The sequence below is a fragment of the Eremothecium cymbalariae genome, chromosome 5, assembly GCF_000235365.1.
Source record: "Eremothecium cymbalariae DBVPG#7215 chromosome 5, complete sequence".
NCBI lineage: Eukaryota > Fungi > Ascomycota > Saccharomycetes > Saccharomycetales > Saccharomycetaceae > Eremothecium > Eremothecium cymbalariae.
In genome coordinates this window covers 736,199-758,514 of record NC_016453.1, presented here as the reverse complement: position 1 = coordinate 758,514, position 22,316 = coordinate 736,199, and the positions used below count along the sequence as shown (strand labels likewise).

Here is a 22,316-nt window from a genome sequence, read left to right as displayed (position 1 = left end):
ACAAATCAAGATGAGTAGTATGCAGATCCAACGCCTTAGGAAGGTTGCTAGGTCTTTCTTCAAGGCTGAATATATTACTAATATGGTCGTCCAATCTGTGATTAGCATAATATATTAATGTATTGGTTCGGTATTACACCTAGGTTTTTTTTAGACCTAAATTGTGGTAAGATCCCATAGAGTGAATTTCGAAAATGAATGAAACATTTCAATTCGCAATATACTTTTATGAAACGGAAATTTGCACAGATCATAAATGCACTAATCATTTTTACTCAATCTTTTTATAAAGTCTATGAATAAGATACAAACAAAAAATGAGACTGGTCATAATGATTAACATTTATCTTCCGTCATTTCATTGCTTTATTTGAAAACTTAAGTGCGTCGTTGAAGAGCTCAAAATCAGCATCATTAATTAATTTCAAGTCCTTCATACTTCCGAAAATTACACCAACATCTTTTAAATAGTTTGAAGCTCTTTCAAGCTCTTCTGCCAAGTTTGTAACATACTTGTGAGTGGAGAAGGCATTGGCAACTAATGCCAGGGCATCTTGTTTATCCTGACCATTATGAAGCCATTTCTGTAAATAAAACTCCCAGATCATAGCCATTACGGTATTAGGTGTGGACAGTTTGAATGGGATGTGATTGACGATTTTATGCTGCCATCCCGAGTTATCCAGAGATAATCTGTCGAATTCCGAAGTGGCTAAAGAGCTAACTAGAACAGCTTCAAATAATTCGGACATGTTTTGCTTGATATAATCCAGATACTCTCTAAAGATTAGAGTCTTTTTATCTATTGGACCATAGTATTTAGAAGGCTTCTGATTCAGCTGAAATAGGGTTAACACACGCGTTAATGCAAGAATGCATAGAGATTCTTTTGGATATGAGCGTAGAGTGGCTTGAGAGAGGGCAGACTGTGTTGGTGGACGTGTTTCTTCGCTCAATTTCAATACATCAATTTTGAAGAACATCAACAGCACTAAATACATTTCATAAAAACTTTCGTTGATACCAAGCTCACCAAACTTTAATAAAACTTTGCCGTAAGGGGTTGGTTGGAGACCATTATCATGCTCAAAAAAGCCCAATAGATAAAGAAATCGTAGGAAATTTGTAGCCAACAAATCAAAAGGAACTGTTAATTTACCGATAACCTGAACTGGTTTCTTTGATTCTACCGTAAAATCTTGAGTTAAGTCTTTCGATTTAGAAAGCACCCGAACAAATTCGGGAATAGAAAAAGGTTTTGCTTTATCATTGGTTCGGACGTAGATAGACTTGATTCTATCATATATCGATGGTGTTACTCGATTTAATAAGGTGACATCATCACCAGAACTAAACCACTTAACATGCTTAATTGGCTTTATCTGATAATATCTATTGATTGGTTGTGTCAATAAGTTTATTTCTTTATTTTTAAATTCGTCAACGGATTTTTTAACCAAATTTCTGTATGAATCTGAAGACCCCCCATCCAGCGGAGGATACTCGGCATATATACCTGTGGATATGAGATCTAGCAACTTGCTGCTAACCAAGCCAATTGACCTGTAGAAGTTATACTCATGTGGTAGGCGCTGCTGAATGAAATCATGAATATCATTCGGGATCTCAGCCTTTTCTTGATTGTCTTTATTGTTCAACGCTATTTCATCGTAACCAAATATTTCTACCCTACCGTTTGTTTTCAACACTGGCATATATTTCAAAGCAGCTACACCCTTTTGATACAGAGTTAACCACTTCGCAGCATCAACTTGTACTGGGTTTGTAAGCAAGTAAGTGTGAAAATTGGTTCCACCGTTCACGCTCATATCTTGTGCTATTTCGAATGCTTGCTGCTGAGGATAAACCTGTAAAGGAGGTAAAGTGTAAGGCTGTAGTTCATTGCCTACGGCCATGCAGATGTCAAGGAAATCCTCAAAGTTCAACTTAAACTCATTCAAGATCCGGCTCCGGTCAATAAACCTAAATTCTTTGTTAGGAAATTCCATACCTAGGATAAACTTGGGAACAGCCTCAACCATTAGCAAATCAGTAGGCCCATATATGGCATCAACACAGCTCTCAGCTAACAGGTATGATAGTTGAATCCAGGAACAATATGGCGCCACCATAAAATCAATGTCTTTTGAGATAAAATATTTAATTAGATCGGCCTGGAACCTCTTGGAATTTAATGCAAAGTTATGCCTGAAAGATTCACCAGGGGATAAAGGCTGATCGATATAAGTCGACTTATTGTTATTCATTAAATTAATCCAGTGGGCCCACGCTTTATTTCTTTGTGCAACTACAATTTCATAAGCATTTTTCTGTCCCGATGGAGTCTGATTCATCCCTGATGCGCCGTCACCAGAAGTCTTGTAAGATTGATACTGTAACTGATTTGAAACTGGAGATCCTGAGAAAATGAAGACCGGTACAACGTTGTTTTCCTGGAAAATTTGCAAGTCAGATTCGATATACATCTTTAAACTACTTGGAATACCTCCGATAGCATCCAAGTACTGTTCGCGCTTGTTGGTTAACAACCTTGAAACATAATGGTCCACATCAATACCCAGCGTAATAGCATTCAAGGATTCAATTGGAGCGGAGCCAACAAGTGACCGTTCGAAGAGGTAGGATTCTAATGACTTGATCGGCATTAAATAGTGTCTAAAAAGCAACAATCGACGTGAAACCTATCTAAGGGTCTTAATTGAACGTCCTAGTGTAAGAAATAGATCGTCTTTATACCGTAAAACCAGGAAGGAGTATGTCTATTCCTCTTCATCAGATTAAGTTCACCTCCATGTTTTCAAACAATCTTAAATTAAAAAGCTTAAAAAGTTGAACATTTGCCACCGGGAAAGTAATGTATGCAATGTATGGGTGTAATCACGTGACGATCAATCTAGACTATAAAGTTTGTAAAATCGATTAAATTACAAGCAAATGGTGAATGACTAGCACCAGGACTAGATATCAACAGGTCACTAGTTGTTCTCTATGTACTATCCTCTGTATGACATGCAATTAAGATTTTGACTTTAGATTTCGAGTGAAATGATCTAAAAAAATGCCAACATGTCCTATCAAAGATCACCACCTATATATCTAAAAGTTGAAGGGACCGCCGCAACAATAGTGCAATGAAGCTTGTGGGTGAATTATTGTTGCAGTTATTGGTTTTAACGGCGACTGTTATAAATGCAATAAGCAATGCGAAGTTGGCTAAGTTGTCTGCTAAAGATGGTGGGATAATCCAGTTAAACAATGGTAATTTTAAACAGATTCTATCAAGCCCTAGAAGTTCACACATAGTTGTTTTGTTGACTGCTACTAATCCCCAGATCGATTGTAATTTATGTGTGGAGTTTGGACCTGATTACTCGACTTTAGCACGGTCATGGATAAACGGGCATTCAGATGGCTTAGGAGGTGAAACTAAGGAACATGGGTTGTACTTTGCAAAAGCTGATTTTATGGACAATACCAACCAAGTTTTTACATATTTCAGTGTGAATAATGTGCCACGGTTATTCCTATTTACGCCAAATGGGGATGTAGACTCTTATGAGCAACTTGGAATTCCGTCTCAAAGTGGTAATGCTCGCGTACAGCCTTTGGTTTCAACACTGAAGGAGTACACTGGATTTGAAGACTATATTTTTATAGAACCTATCAATTGGGGGTCTATTATAACCACTATATTTGTTTCTGGGATGATTGCCTTCATTGTCAGAAAGTATAGACCTTTCGTTCTCAGTATCCTTACCTACAGACCACTTTGGGGTATCACCTGTGTTTCTTTTATTATTGCCTTGATCACAGGAACTATGTTCAATAAGATCAGGGATACACCTTACCTTGGGTTAACGCCGGATAGATCTCAGGTTCAATATATTGCACTAAGACAGCAACAATTCCAGTTTGGTGTTGAAACTCAGATCATGTCTTTCATTTATGGTGCCCTCACGTCTACTTTTATGCTACTAACATTGGGTCTACCTAAGCTCAAGGACTACTATCAAAGACATAAAAATGGTACTGAAAACGTTGTCCAGTTTATAGGCTCAATTTGTTTTCTGTTGATCATCTATATTCTATTTGCTGCGCTAGTAGCGGTTTTTAAACTAAAGAATGCTGAGTATCCTTTTAGGTTGTTCAAGCTTCCTGCCATTCTATAGGTGAATATAAATAATTAAACATTCTATAAACCTGCCTACTACTACCTTAATCTGTGGTATGTATTATGCTATACCAAAAATAGCGTTATAACATATATGCCATTCCCTTTTTAAATACTATAGTTTCTTACATTTCGTTGCTAACGCAGAATAGGTCTCCACTATCTTATCCACTCGCCTCTTAAGGACATGAAGCCTCGCAAGTTCCTCCTTTAAAGAGCCTTCTTCACGCAAAATCTCCTGTTCCTCTTGAAAGGAACTCCTTACCTGGTTGAGTTTCATGACCAACAATGCCTGAGACTCCCTCAATTCATTAATGGCTTGATATATGGCTTCCAGGTTGCTTGAAAGGACTGAATAAATGCATAATTCAATCGGGTGTATCCCAGCTGATGCAATCTGCCTTGAATCCATCAAGAGAATTAGAGGTTTTATGGGAATTAAACTAAAACTGTTTCAAATAAGGGTGCGTGCATAGTGCATTATTATATTCGCATATTGACGCCTCTCTTTTTTCTTCAATTTACTGTACAAAAATCAAACCTGACATATTAGAAGTATTTTATTACAGCATATACTCATATACATATATAAAAGTCTACCGTTGATGTATAATAACCGTTATCAATTTTTTATATAATATAAGATGGGGAATTTTAAACCTGTTCTTAAGTAGTATTTTCCATTTTACAATTTTGATTTGTATTTTTAGTGGAAGATTACCTATGGTTCATTCTTCTACCTTTTGCTTATCCTTATCCTTATTTTTACCTCCCAAGATACCTTTTTTGAGTTTACCAACAGCGCCCAAACCAGTGCCAATGGCACTCGTTCCTGCGTGTAGACCTGCGGACAAACCCTTCGTTGCAATATCGGCAACCTTTGTTTCGACTTTAGATACGGACACAGTGTACCTAGGAGCAAATCTAAATGTCAAATAAAGAATACCACCATCACCACCATCTGGTGCAGTTAGTGGAACGTCCATAACAGTATCTCCATCTGGATTAATATCAGCCAATGCAACCATAGCCAGTCCGATCAAATCATCAGAATTTCCTGCATCCCAATCCATAACTTTGATTCTCAAGTAATTATTAACCCTATTATTAATTTGGATTGTAGTGGACTCTCCCCAAGTTGGGTTTAGGTTTTTCTTTTGTACCTTTGTTTTATAGAAATGATTCTCAGCATCATCTATATAAAGTTTGACATATGGATCAGATTTTCCATTTCTGTCAGCAGCAATCAACTTAACTGCATTACGAATTTCAATATCCAAGTCACCAGTATTTGTGATTAAGTCTGATTGAGGGAATCTGGTGGCTACAATAGGGAACCAAGAGGCCTGTACCATCACCTTTCCAGTAGAATCGCCAGTCAATGTCACAATGGAAGGCTTATAGAAACAGTTTTTAACCAATTCAATTGTTGGAATATTGAGTTCGCACAAACAGCCTTCAGCTTTGTTCTGATGAGCATTCTTTGTAACTCTAAAAGTGGTGACAGACCATTGTAGCTCTGTGATAAGAGCGTCACCCCAAGGACTAGGCCTTACAGTTTTAGTAGCATTCTTTGGAGAGACGTATTTTGGATGACCACCTGAGTCAAAGAATGCTTGAATATAACAGCCAGTCTGAGGCAATTCACCTCCTAATATTGTGAATGCAAAAACACCACTACCATACTGCAATAGTTCGCCCAAATCTAGTTTCATCTTATTACTGAACATATCTTCTAATTCCTTCAGCTCAGTTTCCTCGTTCTGTATTTCTGCCTTCTTCTCAGAAGAGGCAGAATCCTTCATAATATCTTTCTTAACCTGCAACTGTTTCTTACTTTCATTGATAGAATCAAGCTCCATTATTTCTTCCAAGCTTAAAATAGGAAGAGAAGGATAGAATGAAATATAATACGTAACGATGCCCTTGGGCCCCTTTTTAGAAACCAGGCGACCCATTATTGGGTCCTCATTAATAACTTCCAAATACCTATCATCAGAACCCTTCTGAAATAAGTCCGAAGTCTTGATATCAAACTTACCCAAAGTACGATCATTTCCTGCCGTCTCGACATCCATGCATTCAATACTAATCCTTTGATTGGGAGAAGAAACTGTAACATAAATAGCTTCATTCCATATGGGATCCACAGTAGAGTCGGCTGCATTGGTTCTACCTCTAACATTGCCTTGAACCAAAACTCTCGCATACGGATCAATGGTACCGATCTTTTCCAAGTTTCTCAAGCCTTCTGCCTTATTTAATAATAACCGGATGACACCGATTGGTGGAACATATCCTGCATTATCAGAACCAGCATCTAATGCTACAGGTTTCCACTGTGTCGTAACCTTCAGTTCACCTTTACCCCCTTGTAGTGGAATCCATCTTTTATCGACCTGAGTTCTATCGATCAGATCATTTAAAGATTGGACGGTACTGGAAATTATATTACCTTTCAAGTCCTTGACAACCAATTTAACCCTGGTTCTGCGACGGTCTGTTATAACAGTTTCGTGCTCACCGCTGTAAGTTGGATTCGCATTTTTAGCAACCACAGCAGTAGTCAAAACCAATTTGGCGTTAACATAAACTTCAACGTAAGTGGAAGGCTTCTTCTCACCAGCGTTATTCAAATCAATAGCTTTTTCTACCTGAATCTTAGTGATACCTGAATTTAAATCTAACAATTCTTCCACAGAACCATCAGGCAACTTCTTGGGCTCCAATGTAGGGTGGAAATTCAAATCAAAGTTCAATAAACCAACAGGTTTAGAGTTGTTCAGAATCTTTGCAGACCGTCCCTTTTGAAGTGGCTTATCATGTAAAGATGAAAGATTGTACTGGACCCTACCCAAAACTCTGTCCTTCAAGTTTTCACGTTGAGCATAAACTGTAATAGATAGCGGATCAGTGAACGAACTTACTAGGATATACATGCTCTCATCCCACACGGGATTCAAAGTATTCTTAACCGTTGCAGTCTTCCCGACGACTTTACCATTGAAGCTGAACTCCAAGTATGGACTCAATTCTTCACCATCCAGTGAACTACGTGAACATTTCAAATTCTTTGCATTGTGCACACTGAGTTCCAAAACTCCAATAGATAACGATGATCCTGATAACAGCTGAGGAATGTTCAACTGGAATGAAAAAGGGGGTAACAAAATTGGACCGGCGTACTTTCTTGCCATCTCTTTGATTAGGGGCAACAACCCTGGGATTGCCATAAGTTCCCAGTTAAAAATAGTATCGCCAAACATCTTGAACATGAAATCAATATCTGGAATATCTAGCAATTGAACATTTGCAGTCTCAATATGAGGGAATGGCGTCATCATCTTCATCCGCACTCTCACATGTGCACTGAACGCAATGTCTTGAACGATAACAGGTATTGAAATACCAAATATCTTCACCTTGATCACAACCCTTTGATTTACATAGTTCTTCAGCTGTTTAGCATCCAAATCACTCAAGTCATGGGGAGTAAAAGACACTGCCCAATCCATCACAGCCACATCTGGATCTGTGTTCTGAAAAGTTTTCACAAGATCAATTCTCGGAGGTTTAACACCCAAAGTAAACTGATCAACCCACAAAGATTGGATGAAACCGGGGACAGCTGGGTTCCTAGCTAATTCCTCGTTAACTTGGTCAACAACCATTTTAGACGCAGCTGGCTCTATACGAGGCCAAAACTTATCCAAAAAGTTATTCAACCAATCCATCGATTCATAATCATCCTCCACCTTCTGAACTGTCAGTTCTTTCTGCACCAGCTCCCTAATAGATGCACGATACCTCTTGATAGAAGTACGATAAAGAAGCGCAACCCCAACAACAATAAAGAACACGGGTGCCAAACCAAACTTAAAATACCCTAACAAAAACGACAAGAACCCCCCCACGAAAAAATATCCCACCGAATGAAACCAATCCCCATATGCAGAATCAGGAAGAACATTACTCAAAGCAGTCTCCCTGTTCAAATCTAACAACAAGTCATCCGCTTTGAGCTCATCTCTCTCCTCCCACCCCCCAATCTGCTTCCAACCAACATACGAAGCATTGACAACTGGCCTTTCCACAACAACATCCTCTCCCTTAGTTTCCTTCTCATCTTCCTCACTTTTAGATGCTGCACCCACTCCAGAACCTTCAGAATCCGGAGGTGGCTTGCTAACTGTACTATCTGTATTAAGATGACTTATTGCCTCCGTGGCACTTGTATTGGAACCAGAAACCACCTCTTGAGTGGTCGTCGAAGCCATCACTGTAAAACCTATTACCCTTCTTCAACTTGAGAATGTTACAATGTTACAATTGAACCTAATGCTCGAAAATATTCTTTTTTATGCTCAAACTTAGTTTGCGATGGCTGATGGATAGTAGCAAAGGGGTCCAGATGTTCGTGAATGTGTCCTTAAAAAATGTGCTCGAGTATTTCAGCTGTACCGTTTCCTTATTTTTCATGCAGTAAGCTAAAAAGGGAAAAAAGACAATTCAAGGGAATGTACCATTCGCATTAAAGTCACATGATCAACATTTAAAATAGGACAATTATCTCTTAATTCATATAATATTACCAGTAAGATCTATATAACCTAGAAATCATAGATTGGTTATATTTGATTTAGATAGTAGTTTATAATCAATATTATAAAATTCATATAATTTATTTAATTGTAAAATTTTTTTATTGTTTCTAAGATTACCATTAATATTTTCGGTTACTGAAGCAGCGTCATTGAGTTTTTGGAGTTCATCCAGCCAAGAATAGAGAGCGGTGAGATCCATCACCCGGCGGTCAAAATCAGCAAGGACTGGGTCGCAATCCCACCGATCGTGGAAGATATTAAGGCTGGCAAAAACTCCGGATTCAAGCTAGTCGCCTCTTGTAGGTGCAGTGACCGCGCACACTGCCAGCAGAATGGCTACTTGGGCAGCGAGCGCCCGTCGTCTTCTATAGTTCTATGCTTTTAATCGATTCGGTCGTCACAGACACATGCAGCACATCGCAACTTTCCTGCCTGCTCCTGCCCGCCAGCGTAGCGCGCATGGCGCAAAGCAGCCCACACGCGGTGAACTGTGGAGGTGTCGCTAAACTGCTTCCATAAGGGAAAAGGAAAACTTATTGGATGGTAGCATTTCTTGGCGAAAATCACGGTGTTGATGGTTTGTATAGCGTTAGGTGTCGAAATGATCGCGTGGATTTGGGCATGTTTATACTTAGATTGGGTTATTTAACATATGTGAGTACAAGCGTCGTTAATCGGAATCATCTCTGAAGGAGTCATCGGAAACGGGATCATCTTCATCATCGCTTTGGTGATCTTCATCGTCGATGAAGCTGTTATCGGAGAGGTCGATCACATAGGCAGGTTCCTTGGCTACTGCTCTTACGGCTCTATGGGCTTTTGGAGCTATGGGCTCGAAGCCATTCATGTCTATGTCAAGGTCGGATTCGCTATCATCTAGGACGGGCTTTTTCGATTTTGGCTTAGCAACAGTTTTTGGCTTTGATTTAGTGGATGGAGTAGGGGAGGTGGTCTTTTCCTTTGCTTGGGTTGGGGAATTAGAGGTGGGAAACGATGATACCAGGTTGGTGAAGTTACTGGAAGCTTTTCTGAATTTTGTGAAGATGCTAATCTCATCGTTGTCGTCCTCATCATCGGAGAGTTCTAGGGTGGCAGCAAGATTAGGTGTTTCATCCTTGTCTTTTAACATAGGAGTTGGAGTAGGGGTGGTAGACGTGCTATCGGACTTGGAGGACATCTTTCTTTGTTTTGTAGCTTTGGTAGTAGTATTGCCTTCTTCTTTGATCTTTATTACTCTTTGTGAATTAGCAATGATCTTCGGCGCAATTAGGGTTCTTTCGATGGGAGCTTCTAGCTTTATCTTCTTATTTGCAGGTTTAGTAGATTTCTTTTTCGCCTTTGGATCATATTCATCATCAGCAGTCTTTTTGCTTCTCTTCTTGCCCTTAAGTTTAGTGCCCACCTCGGCAGTAATACCCTCACGGACATCTGTATCATATTTAATAAACTCATCATACGCTTTTGTGAATTCATTCAAGTCTGCATTCCACAAGTCTTTGGCTGCTAAACTGAGCATCTTTTCCAATTCTACTTCCTTTGCTTGCTTCTCGTTTAGTAGCCTGTCATACTTCTCCTTTGTCAAAGCCCAAAGTTTCATACCTAATAGATATTCGTATGTTCCATGGTGTTCTAGAGGACCTAAGACGACATTTTCGTCTGCAGAAGAACCAGAGTTTTCTTCAAGTTCGCTGAACTCGCTCATGTCAATTGAGTCTTCAATCTTCTCGAAATGAGGTTTACCCTCACTATCGATCCTTGGGAACCCTAGACTCTCCAATTCCTGCATCAAGGCGGATCGTGGCTTGTTACTCACAGTAAACTCTTTGTCAATAATCATCTTAATAAACTTTGCTTGGTAGGACAGCTTTTCTAGGGCCCACTGTAAGCGTTCTGTCATATAATCCTTTCGTTTTTGGTAGAACTCTAGTCTGACATAATAGAAATCAGTCAATATTTCCTTCACATTATCATACCTTCTAATTTTACCTTGAGGATCAAACAAAACCATATTACTTAAGCTGAGAGTGCTAACCAACTTAAATCGTTCATAAAAGCCAATTTTCCTCGTTTTTTCCATCTCTTCAGGTGTTAGAGTAACAATAAATCTAACAGTAGCCCCATGTTGCTCTTGCATATCTTTAATCCATGGTTTTACTTTTTCATTCCCACTCAGACCTAGTAACAAATGCTCCTTAATAGTTGAAGTCCATGTTCTTGCTGGTAACTCCGTAATTTCCACTGTATTTTCCCCTACTTGTTCGATCCTACCATAAATTCTATAACGTTGGGAATCAATTTTCTCTAAAGAGCCATTCCAACCCCTAAACCAAGGCGCCATATCATCTGGTTCCTCATCATTTATCATTTTCCTGATATTTTTGATTATATCCAGTGGATTAAAGGGAGGAATAGATGTGCTCCAACCGGTACCAATACCTTCTGTACCATTAACAAGGGCCATTGGAATAATAGGGACATACCATACTGGTTCCACAGTTTGGTCATCATCTTGTACATATTCCAACAACGGATTATCCAATGGGTTAAATATGTGCTTGGTAATCTTATTTAACTGGGTAAAAATATACCTAGAAGCGGCGGCATCTTTACCACCCGTAGCTCGCGTACCGAATGCACCATTTGGCATCAATAAATAAATATTATTAGCGCCGACAAAATCTTGCGCTAAACTGACAATAGTCTGAACTAAAGACTCCTTACTATGATGGTAAGCAGTCTCCGTGGCAGCATATGACGCCAATATATCGACCTTCATCTCAGTATTAACCAAATTACGTTTTAAAGTTCCATATATTACTTTCCTTTGGGATGGCTTGAAGCCATCTAGAAGCTGAGGAATAGATCTTATATTATCAGCCAAGGAGAACAAAATCAGTTCTTTATTTATGAAATCCCCAATTGGGATTTCAGTGAGATGAGGATCTAAGACTGTACCTGGTTCGTATTGACTCAGCCATTCTTTACGATCATCAGCTTTTTTTTGGAAAATGCTAAATCAATAAGACTGCAGTCGTCCGGACACAGAGCATGGAACTTTTTAATGTGGGTATCCAATGCTGAAAAATATTCACGAACTTCTTGAGCCTTCGAAGTACCCAAACCTTTATAGTATTTCGTTTTCCAAGTATATTTATGAGATTCTTCCTCCCTCCACTTCTCAAAGTCCGGCATGTTATAAAATGGAATCACCTGTGTTCTTGGCTTTACAATAGTTACCTTCATAATAGGTGTAATAAATTCAATTAAAAATCCAGGAATATCTAGCAAGCCAGGAAATGTGCTTTCAAAAAGGTTAATCAACAAACCCTTAATGTGAGAACCATCGTGATCTTGGTCCGTCATAATCATAACATGGCCATATCGTAAAGATTTCAAATCATCCTGACTATATTTTTTTTTATGTTGCAAACCCATGATTTTCTTAATAGCATTAATTTCAACATTGTTACTTATCTGCTTTACCGTAGCATCTCTGACGTTCAATATCTTACCCTTTAGTGGAAAGCAACCATAGTAATCTCGACCCACAACGGACAACCCAGCGACAGCTAAAGACAGAGCGGAATCACCTTCGGTTAAAACCAACGTACACTTATAGCCTTCTTTTGTGCCTGCCTTGTTCGCATCTTCCAACTTGGGATAATCCGTAATTCTGTTCTTCTTCGTACCATCAGTTTTTTTCAATACTTTAGCGGCATTCTCATCAGCAATTTCTAAAATCTTAGTAGCCAACTCAGTCTTCATTATTTTGTTTATGAATTCACCACTAATATCACATTTAGATCCAAAATCCCGAACCCTTGTCGTCAACTGTTCCTTCGTCTGCGATGTAAAGGCAGGATTTTCAATCAAACAGTTGATAAAAATAAAAATATTATTCTTAATTTGAAACGGCTTAACACCTTTACCCTTTTTGCTCAACGTTTCCGAAACCTTCTTGACAATTTGATCAGTAACATAGTTCACATGTGTACCTCCATTGGTAGTAGCTATGGAATTGACAAAGGAAATTTGCTGGAATGAAATATCAGATACAGAAAAACCAATTTCCCATCTACTGTTCATCTTTTCATACAAGACAGTTGGTGTACTTATCTTCTCACCCACCTCATCTGGACTAGCTCCTTCATCCAACAGCTTTTTTTTTCTAGCGATTTCAAATACAATTCTATGTAATTTTTAAAACTCTTCATCTTCAAGTTTTTACCATTAAGATAAACGTTGACATCACGAACTGACCCATTAATATCATAAACACGCCGCCGCATCACACCAATAGTATCCTCGTCCAACGATTCCATACCAAACCTTTTCAAATCAGGCTTGAAAGAAACCTTGGTATACGAAGGCCCATTCTTATAAGATGTGATCTTGGGAGGTTTGCAGACATTCATATTATTCTCCCACTTTTGAGAATATTTCTGGCCCCGTTTTGGATCTGCCGTCTCTACTGCGAATTCAGTGGAAAATATGTTACACAACTTAGCACCATACCCGTTCCTACCACCCGTAACCTTCTTCTCTTCATCATCGTAGTTCGACGAAGTCAATAAATGCCCAAATATTAATTCTGGAATATATATACCCTCCTTAGAATGCACCTCAATAGGAATACCGTTACCATCATTCTTAATCTCAATACTATTCTCTTCCCGATTTATCTTCACTTCAATCTTCTTCATCGAAGGATCACGAACCTTATTATCTGCCGCATTTACCAAAATCTCATCAAATATTTTAAACAACCCGGGTACAATATTCACTTCCTTTTCAATCATACAATCCTTATCCTCATCATGTATCCATTGACGCGAATCCTGACTCTCCACAGACCCGATATAAGTATCTGGCCTCTTTAATATATGCTCTAATTGACTGATTTTTTGGTATATTTCCGATGCATCTTTTTCCTTAGTCATAATGCTTCGACAAAACCTCCAATGGTTATGCCTGAGCTTCTTCCCGCGACAATTATTATAGAAAACACTTCCAACTATCCTCCTAAGGAGTACCATTCTAACCTTTTCTCAAATGCGTTCGATGATTTGTTTTTATAAACAAACGCGTGATATCTTTTTACAACATCATATTAATATCAACTCACCTGACAAAATTACTGCAATATATTCACTAGTTTAAAGGATACACTCTACAAATCCGACTTCGTGGCCAAGCTGGTTAAGGCGTGCGACTGTTAATCGCAAGATCGTGAGTTCAATCCTCACCGAGGTCGTTATTTTTCTCGAACCTGCGGTTTTTGACAGTCCCGAAAATTCAATGGCTGCTCACCTAAATGGACAATATAATGAGAATAATTAGATAATCTTTGTTCTATCCAAATGAACAAAAGCCGTACTTATAGAGTAGATGAAACAGTAAGGTAACAACAGCGCATAGAGTGAGAATCAAAAACTAATGGAATATGAATTATAATATTAGGGCGAACTATTCTAACTTTATGAATATATATTTATATGCATATATATAATGTAATTAATGGGTAACATGGTATTAGCGAACTTGCAGTAGTACGGACATATGATTTTAAAATCAGGCTGTTAGGAGGAAGAGATGCTCTGAAAAGACCAACAAAGTTTGGGAAGCTGTAAAAAAAGATAAAACTATAGGTTGTATTTTTTTTGGGTACTGTTTTAAAAAATGGCGCAACAAAAGTTCCCAGGATCTCTATTCACCAGCAGACTTGTTCGAGTAGCCAATTCAAACACATCATCAACTCCCTCACCAGTAAGTGCGCTACACTCCATGTATTTTTTAGCACCGATTGCTTTAGCTACCTCTTGCGCCTGCGATAAGTTGACCATTTCAGCTCGGTCGATGCTGTTAGACTTTCGCAAGTCTTTCTTAAGACCAACGAGGATGATAGGTGCACTTGGACAATATCGCAATGCCTCGACAGTCCATTTTTCTCTTGCATTTAGTAAAGATTCGGCGTCATCGATAGCGAAGCCAATGAGTATTATGTCTGCCTTGGAATATGACATAGGCCTTAGCCTTTCGTATTCTTCCTGACCTGCAGTATCCCATAGAGCTAATTGAACCCGTATACCATCAACCCGACAATCTGTCACATAATTCTCAAATATCGTGGGCTGATACTCTTCAGGAAATTTCCCAAGAGTGAATACATGCAGAAGAGATGTCTTACCACATGCACCATCACCTATGATCACAAGTTTCCTTCTAACCACGTTGGAAGTCATGTTGGGTTGTAATTATTTGCAACTGATCCATAGAAAAAACTGCTCTGCGGGATACCCTAATTATATTGGCACACTAAAAGACTTCCAGAGATCACAAATTAAGATATCAAAATAATGGCGCTTCAAGCAGTGGAAAATTGGATCTGTGTCTACATTTAGCTTTCTATGAACAACCTCAACTAGTTTTAAGAAGTAAAAATGGAATGGTTCTAAGCTGTTTGTTCTTGGATATTAAAGGCTTTCCTTTTTTAGAACCTGCGACTTCTTCTCAGAAAAAGCGGCAACTTGGAAAAGCCAACACCACGTCATGGTATTTTATGTTTTGAGAGGCTTTGCCGAAAGTGTAAATGGTAGTTCTAACGCTAATACTGCGTATTAGTTGTAATATGCAGTATTAATGTTTCAGCTGAAGTCTTATAGCGACTTGGAGAGGCCAGAACCACCCAATGACAAGGGGGGTTTATCGATCAGCGCCTATGGAATTTCTATAGTTTTATATAACACAAAGCATATCAAAATGCAAGATTTTGTATAATGGGGAATAGTAGACAGGCAAGTACCAATTGTCCCTCGCAATATGAGGGGGGTATGAGGTATGGGCTGGCAACTTACTGATATTCATGGTTGTTGTTTAAATAATAGTGTCAATTAATTACATCTAGTGCTAAAAGACTGTTGATCTGCCACAGATGGAATATAGCAAACACACAAGGTGTCGACTGTATGTTATGTATAACGGAGGGGCATACGTGTTAATGATATAAGGTCATTTCGCCTTCATAAAATATCACCTAAAAAAAAGTTCGTTTGCTCCAGGATACGGAACTAAATAAAGATAGTTGAAAGGACAAAGAATATTATATCACTACCAGTGATGGAAAATAGGGTGCCCATACTTTATCCCCATAAATTACTTGCTCTCGAGGAATTTGCAAATTGTTGATTAAAATCAAAGAAATTCGAATGAATAGCCGAAGCATGTCCGAGCGATCTTTTCGGAGTGCCAGGAGTTGTAGAACCCGGTTGCGCTGCAAGTAGAGGTAAATTAGGCAATCCGTTAGCACCTGCTACACTAGATGTATATAATGCTGATTGCACTTGGGGTATAGTCATTCGGCAATGAGTTATTGTACCCGTTTCATTAGTTATCAATTCACATTCATGAGAGCTTCTCATACCTAACAATTGCCCCACAAACTGTGGGTATTGGAATTTGCTCTTTTCGGGTAAGTAATTGATGCAGGTTTGATATAGCTGATCAAGAGGAACATACCCTCCATTGTTAGATATCATTGAATACGATTTGAATATCGTATCTGATAATGAAGACAATTGTACAGATGTAGAGGATGTGGCAACGGTAGTTGGTGGGGCAATAGAAGTAGAATTGGAAGACGCGCTACCCCATAACTCGGTGGAATGGTTAGCACTTATAGATGTAGTGTCGTTGTCCCAAATGGATCTGCGTGTGTTTAGTGAGGGACGAGCAGAGGTGGTGGCAGTGACGTGGCTGGGAATAATATTACCAATGGTAGATTGTTCATGGCTCCATAGGCTGTTACTATACACCGTGGCGTCTGATATAGGTAGAGTGGAGGAAGTTGGGGATATGGATGAGTTCTTTACACTATCTTGTAATCTTGTCTGAGATAAAAACGTTGTCAGATTATTCAACTCCTTGAAAGTTCCATCAGCATCTCCTGCTGAGGGAAATGTAGAGTAACTGGCTCTGTGCTGTCCCGGAATGATGGGTGGTTGCACTTGTTCTAGTTTGCGCGGCTGTTGATGAGGATTTTGTTGTGTTTGATCTACCGAGGTTTGGGATTGTTGGAAAAAATTGGTTACGTTGTCCCATGAGGCCGTCATCGATTTCTGTGAAAGACCAGGCGGATATGTCATTACCTTTTGAGCTCCTGACGGCGGTGTAAAGCCAATAGAATCTGAAGCGCCAACAGAAAATCCCAACTGTGGTTGCAAAGAGGATTGTGTAGAACTCGAAACTCTCAATGTTGGGGAGTTAGCTACAGATTTTCTAGACACACGTCTAGTAAGTAAAGTATTCAAATGTGATGGAGAGGATGTGTTGGACTTTGAAGTAGCCTTGTTAATCATGTTAAAAATATCCTCATTAAGGCTTTTGTCTTCCAAAGGTTCATTCATACTCGACACTCCTAAACCATAAGGAACTGCCTCTACAGGTGAAGAAAATTGTCGCTGTTGTGGATCTTGACCCCCATTAAGTACATTATCGAATCCTGCTGTGCTATTATGATCAACCAACTTCTCATCTTCTACAGATTGTTGTTTTTTCAACTCTTTTTGAATTTTCTTCTGTCTTTGCTCTTCGTCTCTTTGTTTGCGCTCTTCTTCTCGCTTCCGTTTTATTTCTTCCTTAAGTTTCCTCTGGCGTTCTTGCTCTTCCTCACGACGTCGTTGGTCCTCCAAACGTCTCCGTGCTTCAAGATCCTTCTTCCTTTTGGCTTCTTCAACTTTCTTCCTTTGGGTTTCTCTCCGTTGCATTTCACGAGCTTCCGCTTCTAACTTCAGACGTACCTGCTCCTCCTCTCTTTTTCGTTTCTCTTCCTCTCTTGCCAACTGCATCTGCCTCTTTTTTTCCTTTTCCTTTTCTCTCTTCTTCTGCTTCTTCTCTTCCTTTTCCTTCTTCTGCTGTTCCTCAGCTTCTAGCTCGAGTAACAGCCTCTCTCGATTTCTTTCGGCACGTTTCTCCTCATATGAAGCGAGCAATCTCTGCTGGAGTAGCTTTGTAATTGCAATTTGAATCAATCCACGTCCTTCCTCTAACCTTCCTTGTTGATCAATATCGCTATCGTAATCAACTGCTTCCTCATCATCTGTTCGATGATGGTGATGGTGATGATGGTGATGGTGGTGATGGTGTTTGTGAGTATTATCATCGAGGGTGCCATCTGGCTCTTCTTCATTATATTCCTCATCTTCATATGGTGATTCGCCGTCGTAATCATCGTAGCTATCAGAGTAATTTCCCTCATCGTCATACTCCGAATCATCAGGAAGATCCTGCGGTGGTGGTGGCGGTGGTGGCGGCGACGTCAAAGCTGTATTCTTCGGTATATTATCTTTCAATTTCTTCAATGCCTGATCAGCAATCGTCTCACCAGCTAAAAGTTGTTTGTGCTTCATCAGTTTCCTTAGTTCATCAATGTCCACATTTTCAAAAATCTCTGAATTCTCATCCGAACCCTTCCAATCAGGGTCTTGCATCTTCTGGGAAAAATTCCAAACGGCCTTTTCCATAAGCCGTCGTTGTATTACTTGGAACTCCTCTACAGTAACTTGAGTATTATCTGCTACCGCAGGTACTGCATCTTCTTTATCTTGCTGTGACGAGACAAACGCTTCCATAGCTTTCACAAAATCTTGACCATTGTTCTTCATTAAATCTTCAGTCAGTGCCCTCATATCGGGATACATCATCATCCTATTCACATATTCTTGCGCTATTTTAGGATGCGAAGAGACAAAAGTTTTGGCAAACTTCATATACTGCTCCTTCAGCTCGTCATCTGTTATATCGTCATCAGGTGTTACATTACTAGAGGTATCTGGAAGTAATGATTCCTTAACAGCAGCCTGTGGAGGCTCCAAAGGCGGTATATCCTGGTGATTCTGATGCTCATGATGATCCTGGTGTTCCAATTGCTGCCTTACCTCCAGTTCAGCTTCTCGCTTTTGTCTATTACGCTTGAACCGCATCACCTCATCTTTAAGTTTCTCTACCTCATTATTGGCTATACAATACTTCACAGCTTCATCTCTAATATTATCTAGATAATTCTTGCCACGTGATTGTACTGGAACCTCCTGATCTGATTCATTGGTTGATCCACGCTGCAACTCCTTTATTAAATTTAAATGGAATAGAACAAAATCTGTACTGGGATCATTCTGCTTCGCCGCCTCATATAACTCGGTATAAATCGAATCAAGTTCCTGATCTAAAGATACACTGCGACGTCCACACATCGTACAGTTACAATTATGTAGCCATTGGTAACTTCTAGTAACGTTAAAAACTTCATCTTTACTTATGCTTAGAATCCTTTTCTTTTCATCAGACCCCAGAGACTCCCAATGATCCACCAATTTACTAGAAATAGCATCATGCTTACCCTGCTCCTGCTTGATCTTTTGAAGTCGCTGCTGAACCTCATCTACAACATGCGGCTGCTGCGGCTGCTGCTGAGCAGTGGCGTTATCTGGTTGTAACGATTCAACAATTACATCTCCATTCGCCGCTCTTCTAATAACTCTAGAAGTCGGATAATCTGCATCACTATCATGAATTTCTGCGTGCGCTTTCTGTATTATACTCTCATTCACATTCTCTAATCTACCAATACTATTTCCTGATACCAATACCTTCGAAGACGCCTTGGTCTTCTTCTTCTTACTTTTTTTCGATGAACAAGGCATTTCGTAAGTGAACTCTACGTCTCGACCACTAATAGTTGTAGGAATATCTATTGCCATATAATGAGATGATATTATTACCTTAGAATGCCTGCCTCCTTGATCTTACTACCTATATATAGCAAGCTGAATTGTAATAAATTAAAATACCCAGTTTTTTGGTTTTTATTAAACTTCAAATACCAACAGTAGTTCGCCAATTTGGAAAGAAACAATTTGTTGAAGTCAGGGTAAGCAAATTAGAGGATGTTACCCGGATACAACAGTATTCAGCCGCGCGGTCGTGCGTGAGCAGATACACATGCAGATGCATTGCCACGTAGGTACAGGCTGCATACAGAATAAGAGCAAGGACTATTCGGATGATTGATGATCTTGCAGCACTCTGCTGGTTCTACTTATCGAGTTGCTCGAGTGAAATTTTGCGTGGATAGGATTTTGGCGATATATCTCTAATTTTTTTATTTCCGTCTCCGGGATAATAAATGTGTCAATTGAAGATAGGGGAACCGGGCTATATATATACAAAGACGCTAGAGTTTTTAGGTTGGAGGCGGCTCGGAGTTTTTGTTCGGTATAGAAGTTACGGGAAGTCAGTAAGGAATCTTGCAGTATGTGTGGGGGACAGGCAGAGACAGGGTTAAGTGATATTTTGCCAAGGGCCAGGGTAGAATATTGGGACGACCCGGGGAATGCGGGACAGAATAGTGGGCCCAGTCCTAGACAGATATTGCGGATAGCCCTAAATCTGAAGTTTCTAGTCGACAAGACAGTGCCTATCACGTACGACGTTGATGAAGTGATCTGCGAGCACTCACCTATTCTGAATGCTAAAGTGATTAGTTTGGCGTTTGACGCATGTGGGGGAGATCTGGAAGACAGCTTATCTCAACGGAAATATCAGTCGGTGCTAATCTTCTGTTTACTGAGGGTGTACTCGTGGTACTGTTCTTTGGCGGAGTCTGAGCTGCATAATGTTGAGCTGTACAATTTAAGGGCAACGGCAACTCAGCAATTGTGTAAGTTGATCATTGCTAGAAAGGAGAACACGGATTTAAATTACTTGTTCATGGAGATGTTACTAAGGCGGTATTCGATCAACGAAAATGATGTTGATTTAAACCCAATTAGTGCTCTAGAGCTTGCTCTAGACATGCACTGTACTATGATCATAGGCTCTTGCGGATATCAGCGGTGTCTAAAGTGGCTATGGCGAGGATGGATTGTTCAAAATGAGTATAATCCCGAAACTTTTATTTTGAGTGACACTGTAGCCTCTGTAGAATTCAAGAAGCATTTTACTCCGGATAGGATAAGAAGTCCAATCTATCAGAATTGGTTACAAATTATCTTTTCAATAATTTATTTGATGCTTTACACCAAGATCGTAAACAGTAAAGATTCCGAAAACGTTGCGCCGCTTGATAATTGGGAGTTATTATTCTGTTTCTTCACAACTGGGTACGTAGCTGACGAAGCATCGAAACTGTATCATGTGGGATGGAATTACTTAGGGTTTTGGAATGTTTACAATGACACAATGTATACAGTTATATCCTTATCAATTGTTTTGCGAATAGTTAGTGTTTCTCCAGCGCTTAATATCCATCAGGCGCAGTATTGGGATATGATATCTTACAGAACACTGTCATGTGCTGCACCCCTAGTATGGTCTAGATTACTGTTGAATTTGGAATCTGAAAGATTTGTTGGTGCATTATTAGTTGTTATGAAACATATGATGAAAGAATCGGTGATCTTTTTCTTCTTGCTTATTCTGATTCTGATCGGATTTCTGCAGGGATTTTTAGGATTGGATTCTTCAGATGGACGTCGTGAAATAACTGGACCAATTCTCTCAAATCTAGTGATTACTGTTCTAGGAGGTGGAGGTTTCGACTTGTATGAGAACTTTGCTCCACCATACGCAGCTATACTATACTATTCGTATCATTTCATTGTCTCCGTGATATTGCTGAATATTCTAGTAGCGTTGTATAGCACTGCATACCAGAATGTTACACAGAACAGTACTGATGAATACTTGACATTAATGGCTCAAAAAACGCTGCGGTATATCAGGGCTCCCGATGAACGTGTTTATGTCCCTCCTTTCAATCTAATTGAGTTGGCTTTATCTCCCATCTTGTGGAGACTGTCCCGCTCTAGAGCAAAGCTTCTTAGTCATTATGTCTTGATCATTTTATATTTCCCAATACTTGCCTGGATCGCAGTTAAAGAGGTTCGTGAAGCCAAAAGAGTCACTTACAATAGATTGAAGAAGCTGCCCGATGATGCCAACGAAATTGATGTTGCATGGGACCTAACTGATGGCTTTGTGGAAGACGAGAGCTTACCGTTCTCTGAGACTACAGAGGGTGGTATCAAGGCCACTAATAAGAAAAACCAATTGGCATTAAAGTTACAGAGAGAAGCAGAACAACTTGATCCCAAGTTTCCGGTGCCCAAGACTTGGTTCAAGAAAGTACGCAGTGCAGCGCAACCTGTAAAAGAGGGTTTTCAAACTGGCCTTGGATGGACGTCTTACGGACTTTATAAGAAACTGAATGACGAACATAAAGAAACATCCCAGAAAGTCGATGAGTTAACCAAAATGGTAAAGGATTTGACTGATTTAGTAAGCGAATTAAAAAATAATAGAGGCTAGTTAATTGCCTCTTTTCGCCCCTATGTTTTTGCAAACCCAATTTATATTTATATATGTATGTATCGTTTAAAAGTTAGCATGAGGAATTATATCATTATATCACCAAATCCTTTGTTTTCGCTGGCCCTGCACATATAAGCCTGATACTACACACTGAA

General features: G+C 39.4%; 7 protein-coding genes, 1 non-coding gene and 1 further gene across 8 annotated transcripts; 3 read left to right on the top strand and 6 right to left on the bottom strand.

Moving 5' to 3' along the window:
* Positions 1–353: 353 nt before the first annotated feature.
* On the bottom strand, positions 354–2,666 carry MKT1 (Mkt1p; the record flags this gene model as incomplete). Its single annotated transcript, XM_003646896.1, has 1 exon — positions 354–2,666. The coding sequence occupies one exon, from the start codon at positions 2,664–2,666 to the stop codon at positions 354–356; it is 2,313 nt and encodes a 770-aa protein (XP_003646944.1).
* Positions 2,667–3,152: 486 nt separating this feature from the next.
* On the top strand, positions 3,153–4,190 carry OST3 (dolichyl-diphosphooligosaccharide--protein glycotransferase OST3; the record flags this gene model as incomplete). Its single annotated transcript, XM_003646895.1, has 1 exon — positions 3,153–4,190. The coding sequence occupies one exon, from the start codon at positions 3,153–3,155 to the stop codon at positions 4,188–4,190; it is 1,038 nt and encodes a 345-aa protein (XP_003646943.1).
* A 117-nt stretch (positions 4,191–4,307) lies between these two features.
* Positions 4,308–4,604, bottom strand: SNN1 (Snn1p; the record flags this gene model as incomplete). The annotated part of the gene is made up of 1 exon (XM_003646894.1): positions 4,308–4,604. The coding sequence occupies one exon, from the start codon at positions 4,602–4,604 to the stop codon at positions 4,308–4,310; it is 297 nt and encodes a 98-aa protein (XP_003646942.1).
* A 316-nt stretch (positions 4,605–4,920) lies between these two features.
* TCB2 (tricalbin) lies at positions 4,921–8,469 on the bottom strand (the record flags this gene model as incomplete). The annotated part of the gene is made up of 1 exon (XM_003646893.1): positions 4,921–8,469. The coding sequence occupies one exon, from the start codon at positions 8,467–8,469 to the stop codon at positions 4,921–4,923; it is 3,549 nt and encodes a 1,182-aa protein (XP_003646941.1).
* A 997-nt stretch (positions 8,470–9,466) lies between these two features.
* Ecym_5367 lies at positions 9,467–13,832 on the bottom strand (the record flags this gene model as incomplete).
* A 144-nt stretch (positions 13,833–13,976) lies between these two features.
* Ecym_5366 lies at positions 13,977–14,050 on the top strand. The gene has a single exon. It is a non-coding gene; the product is annotated as a tRNA-Asn (tRNA).
* Positions 14,051–14,468: 418 nt separating this feature from the next.
* Positions 14,469–15,038, bottom strand: RHO2 (Rho family GTPase RHO2; the record flags this gene model as incomplete). The annotated part of the gene is made up of 1 exon (XM_003646892.1): positions 14,469–15,038. One exon carries the CDS (start codon positions 15,036–15,038, stop codon positions 14,469–14,471), a length of 570 nt encoding a protein of 189 aa, XP_003646940.1.
* An 897-nt stretch (positions 15,039–15,935) lies between these two features.
* On the bottom strand, positions 15,936–19,550 carry NST1 (Nst1p; the record flags this gene model as incomplete). The annotated part of the gene is made up of 1 exon (XM_003646891.1): positions 15,936–19,550. One exon carries the CDS (start codon positions 19,548–19,550, stop codon positions 15,936–15,938), a length of 3,615 nt encoding a protein of 1,204 aa, XP_003646939.1.
* Positions 19,551–20,103: 553 nt separating this feature from the next.
* Positions 20,104–22,158, top strand: YVC1 (Yvc1p; the record flags this gene model as incomplete). The annotated part of the gene is made up of 1 exon (XM_003646890.1): positions 20,104–22,158. One exon carries the CDS (start codon positions 20,104–20,106, stop codon positions 22,156–22,158), a length of 2,055 nt encoding a protein of 684 aa, XP_003646938.1.
* Between the last annotated feature and the right edge of the window lie 158 nt (positions 22,159–22,316).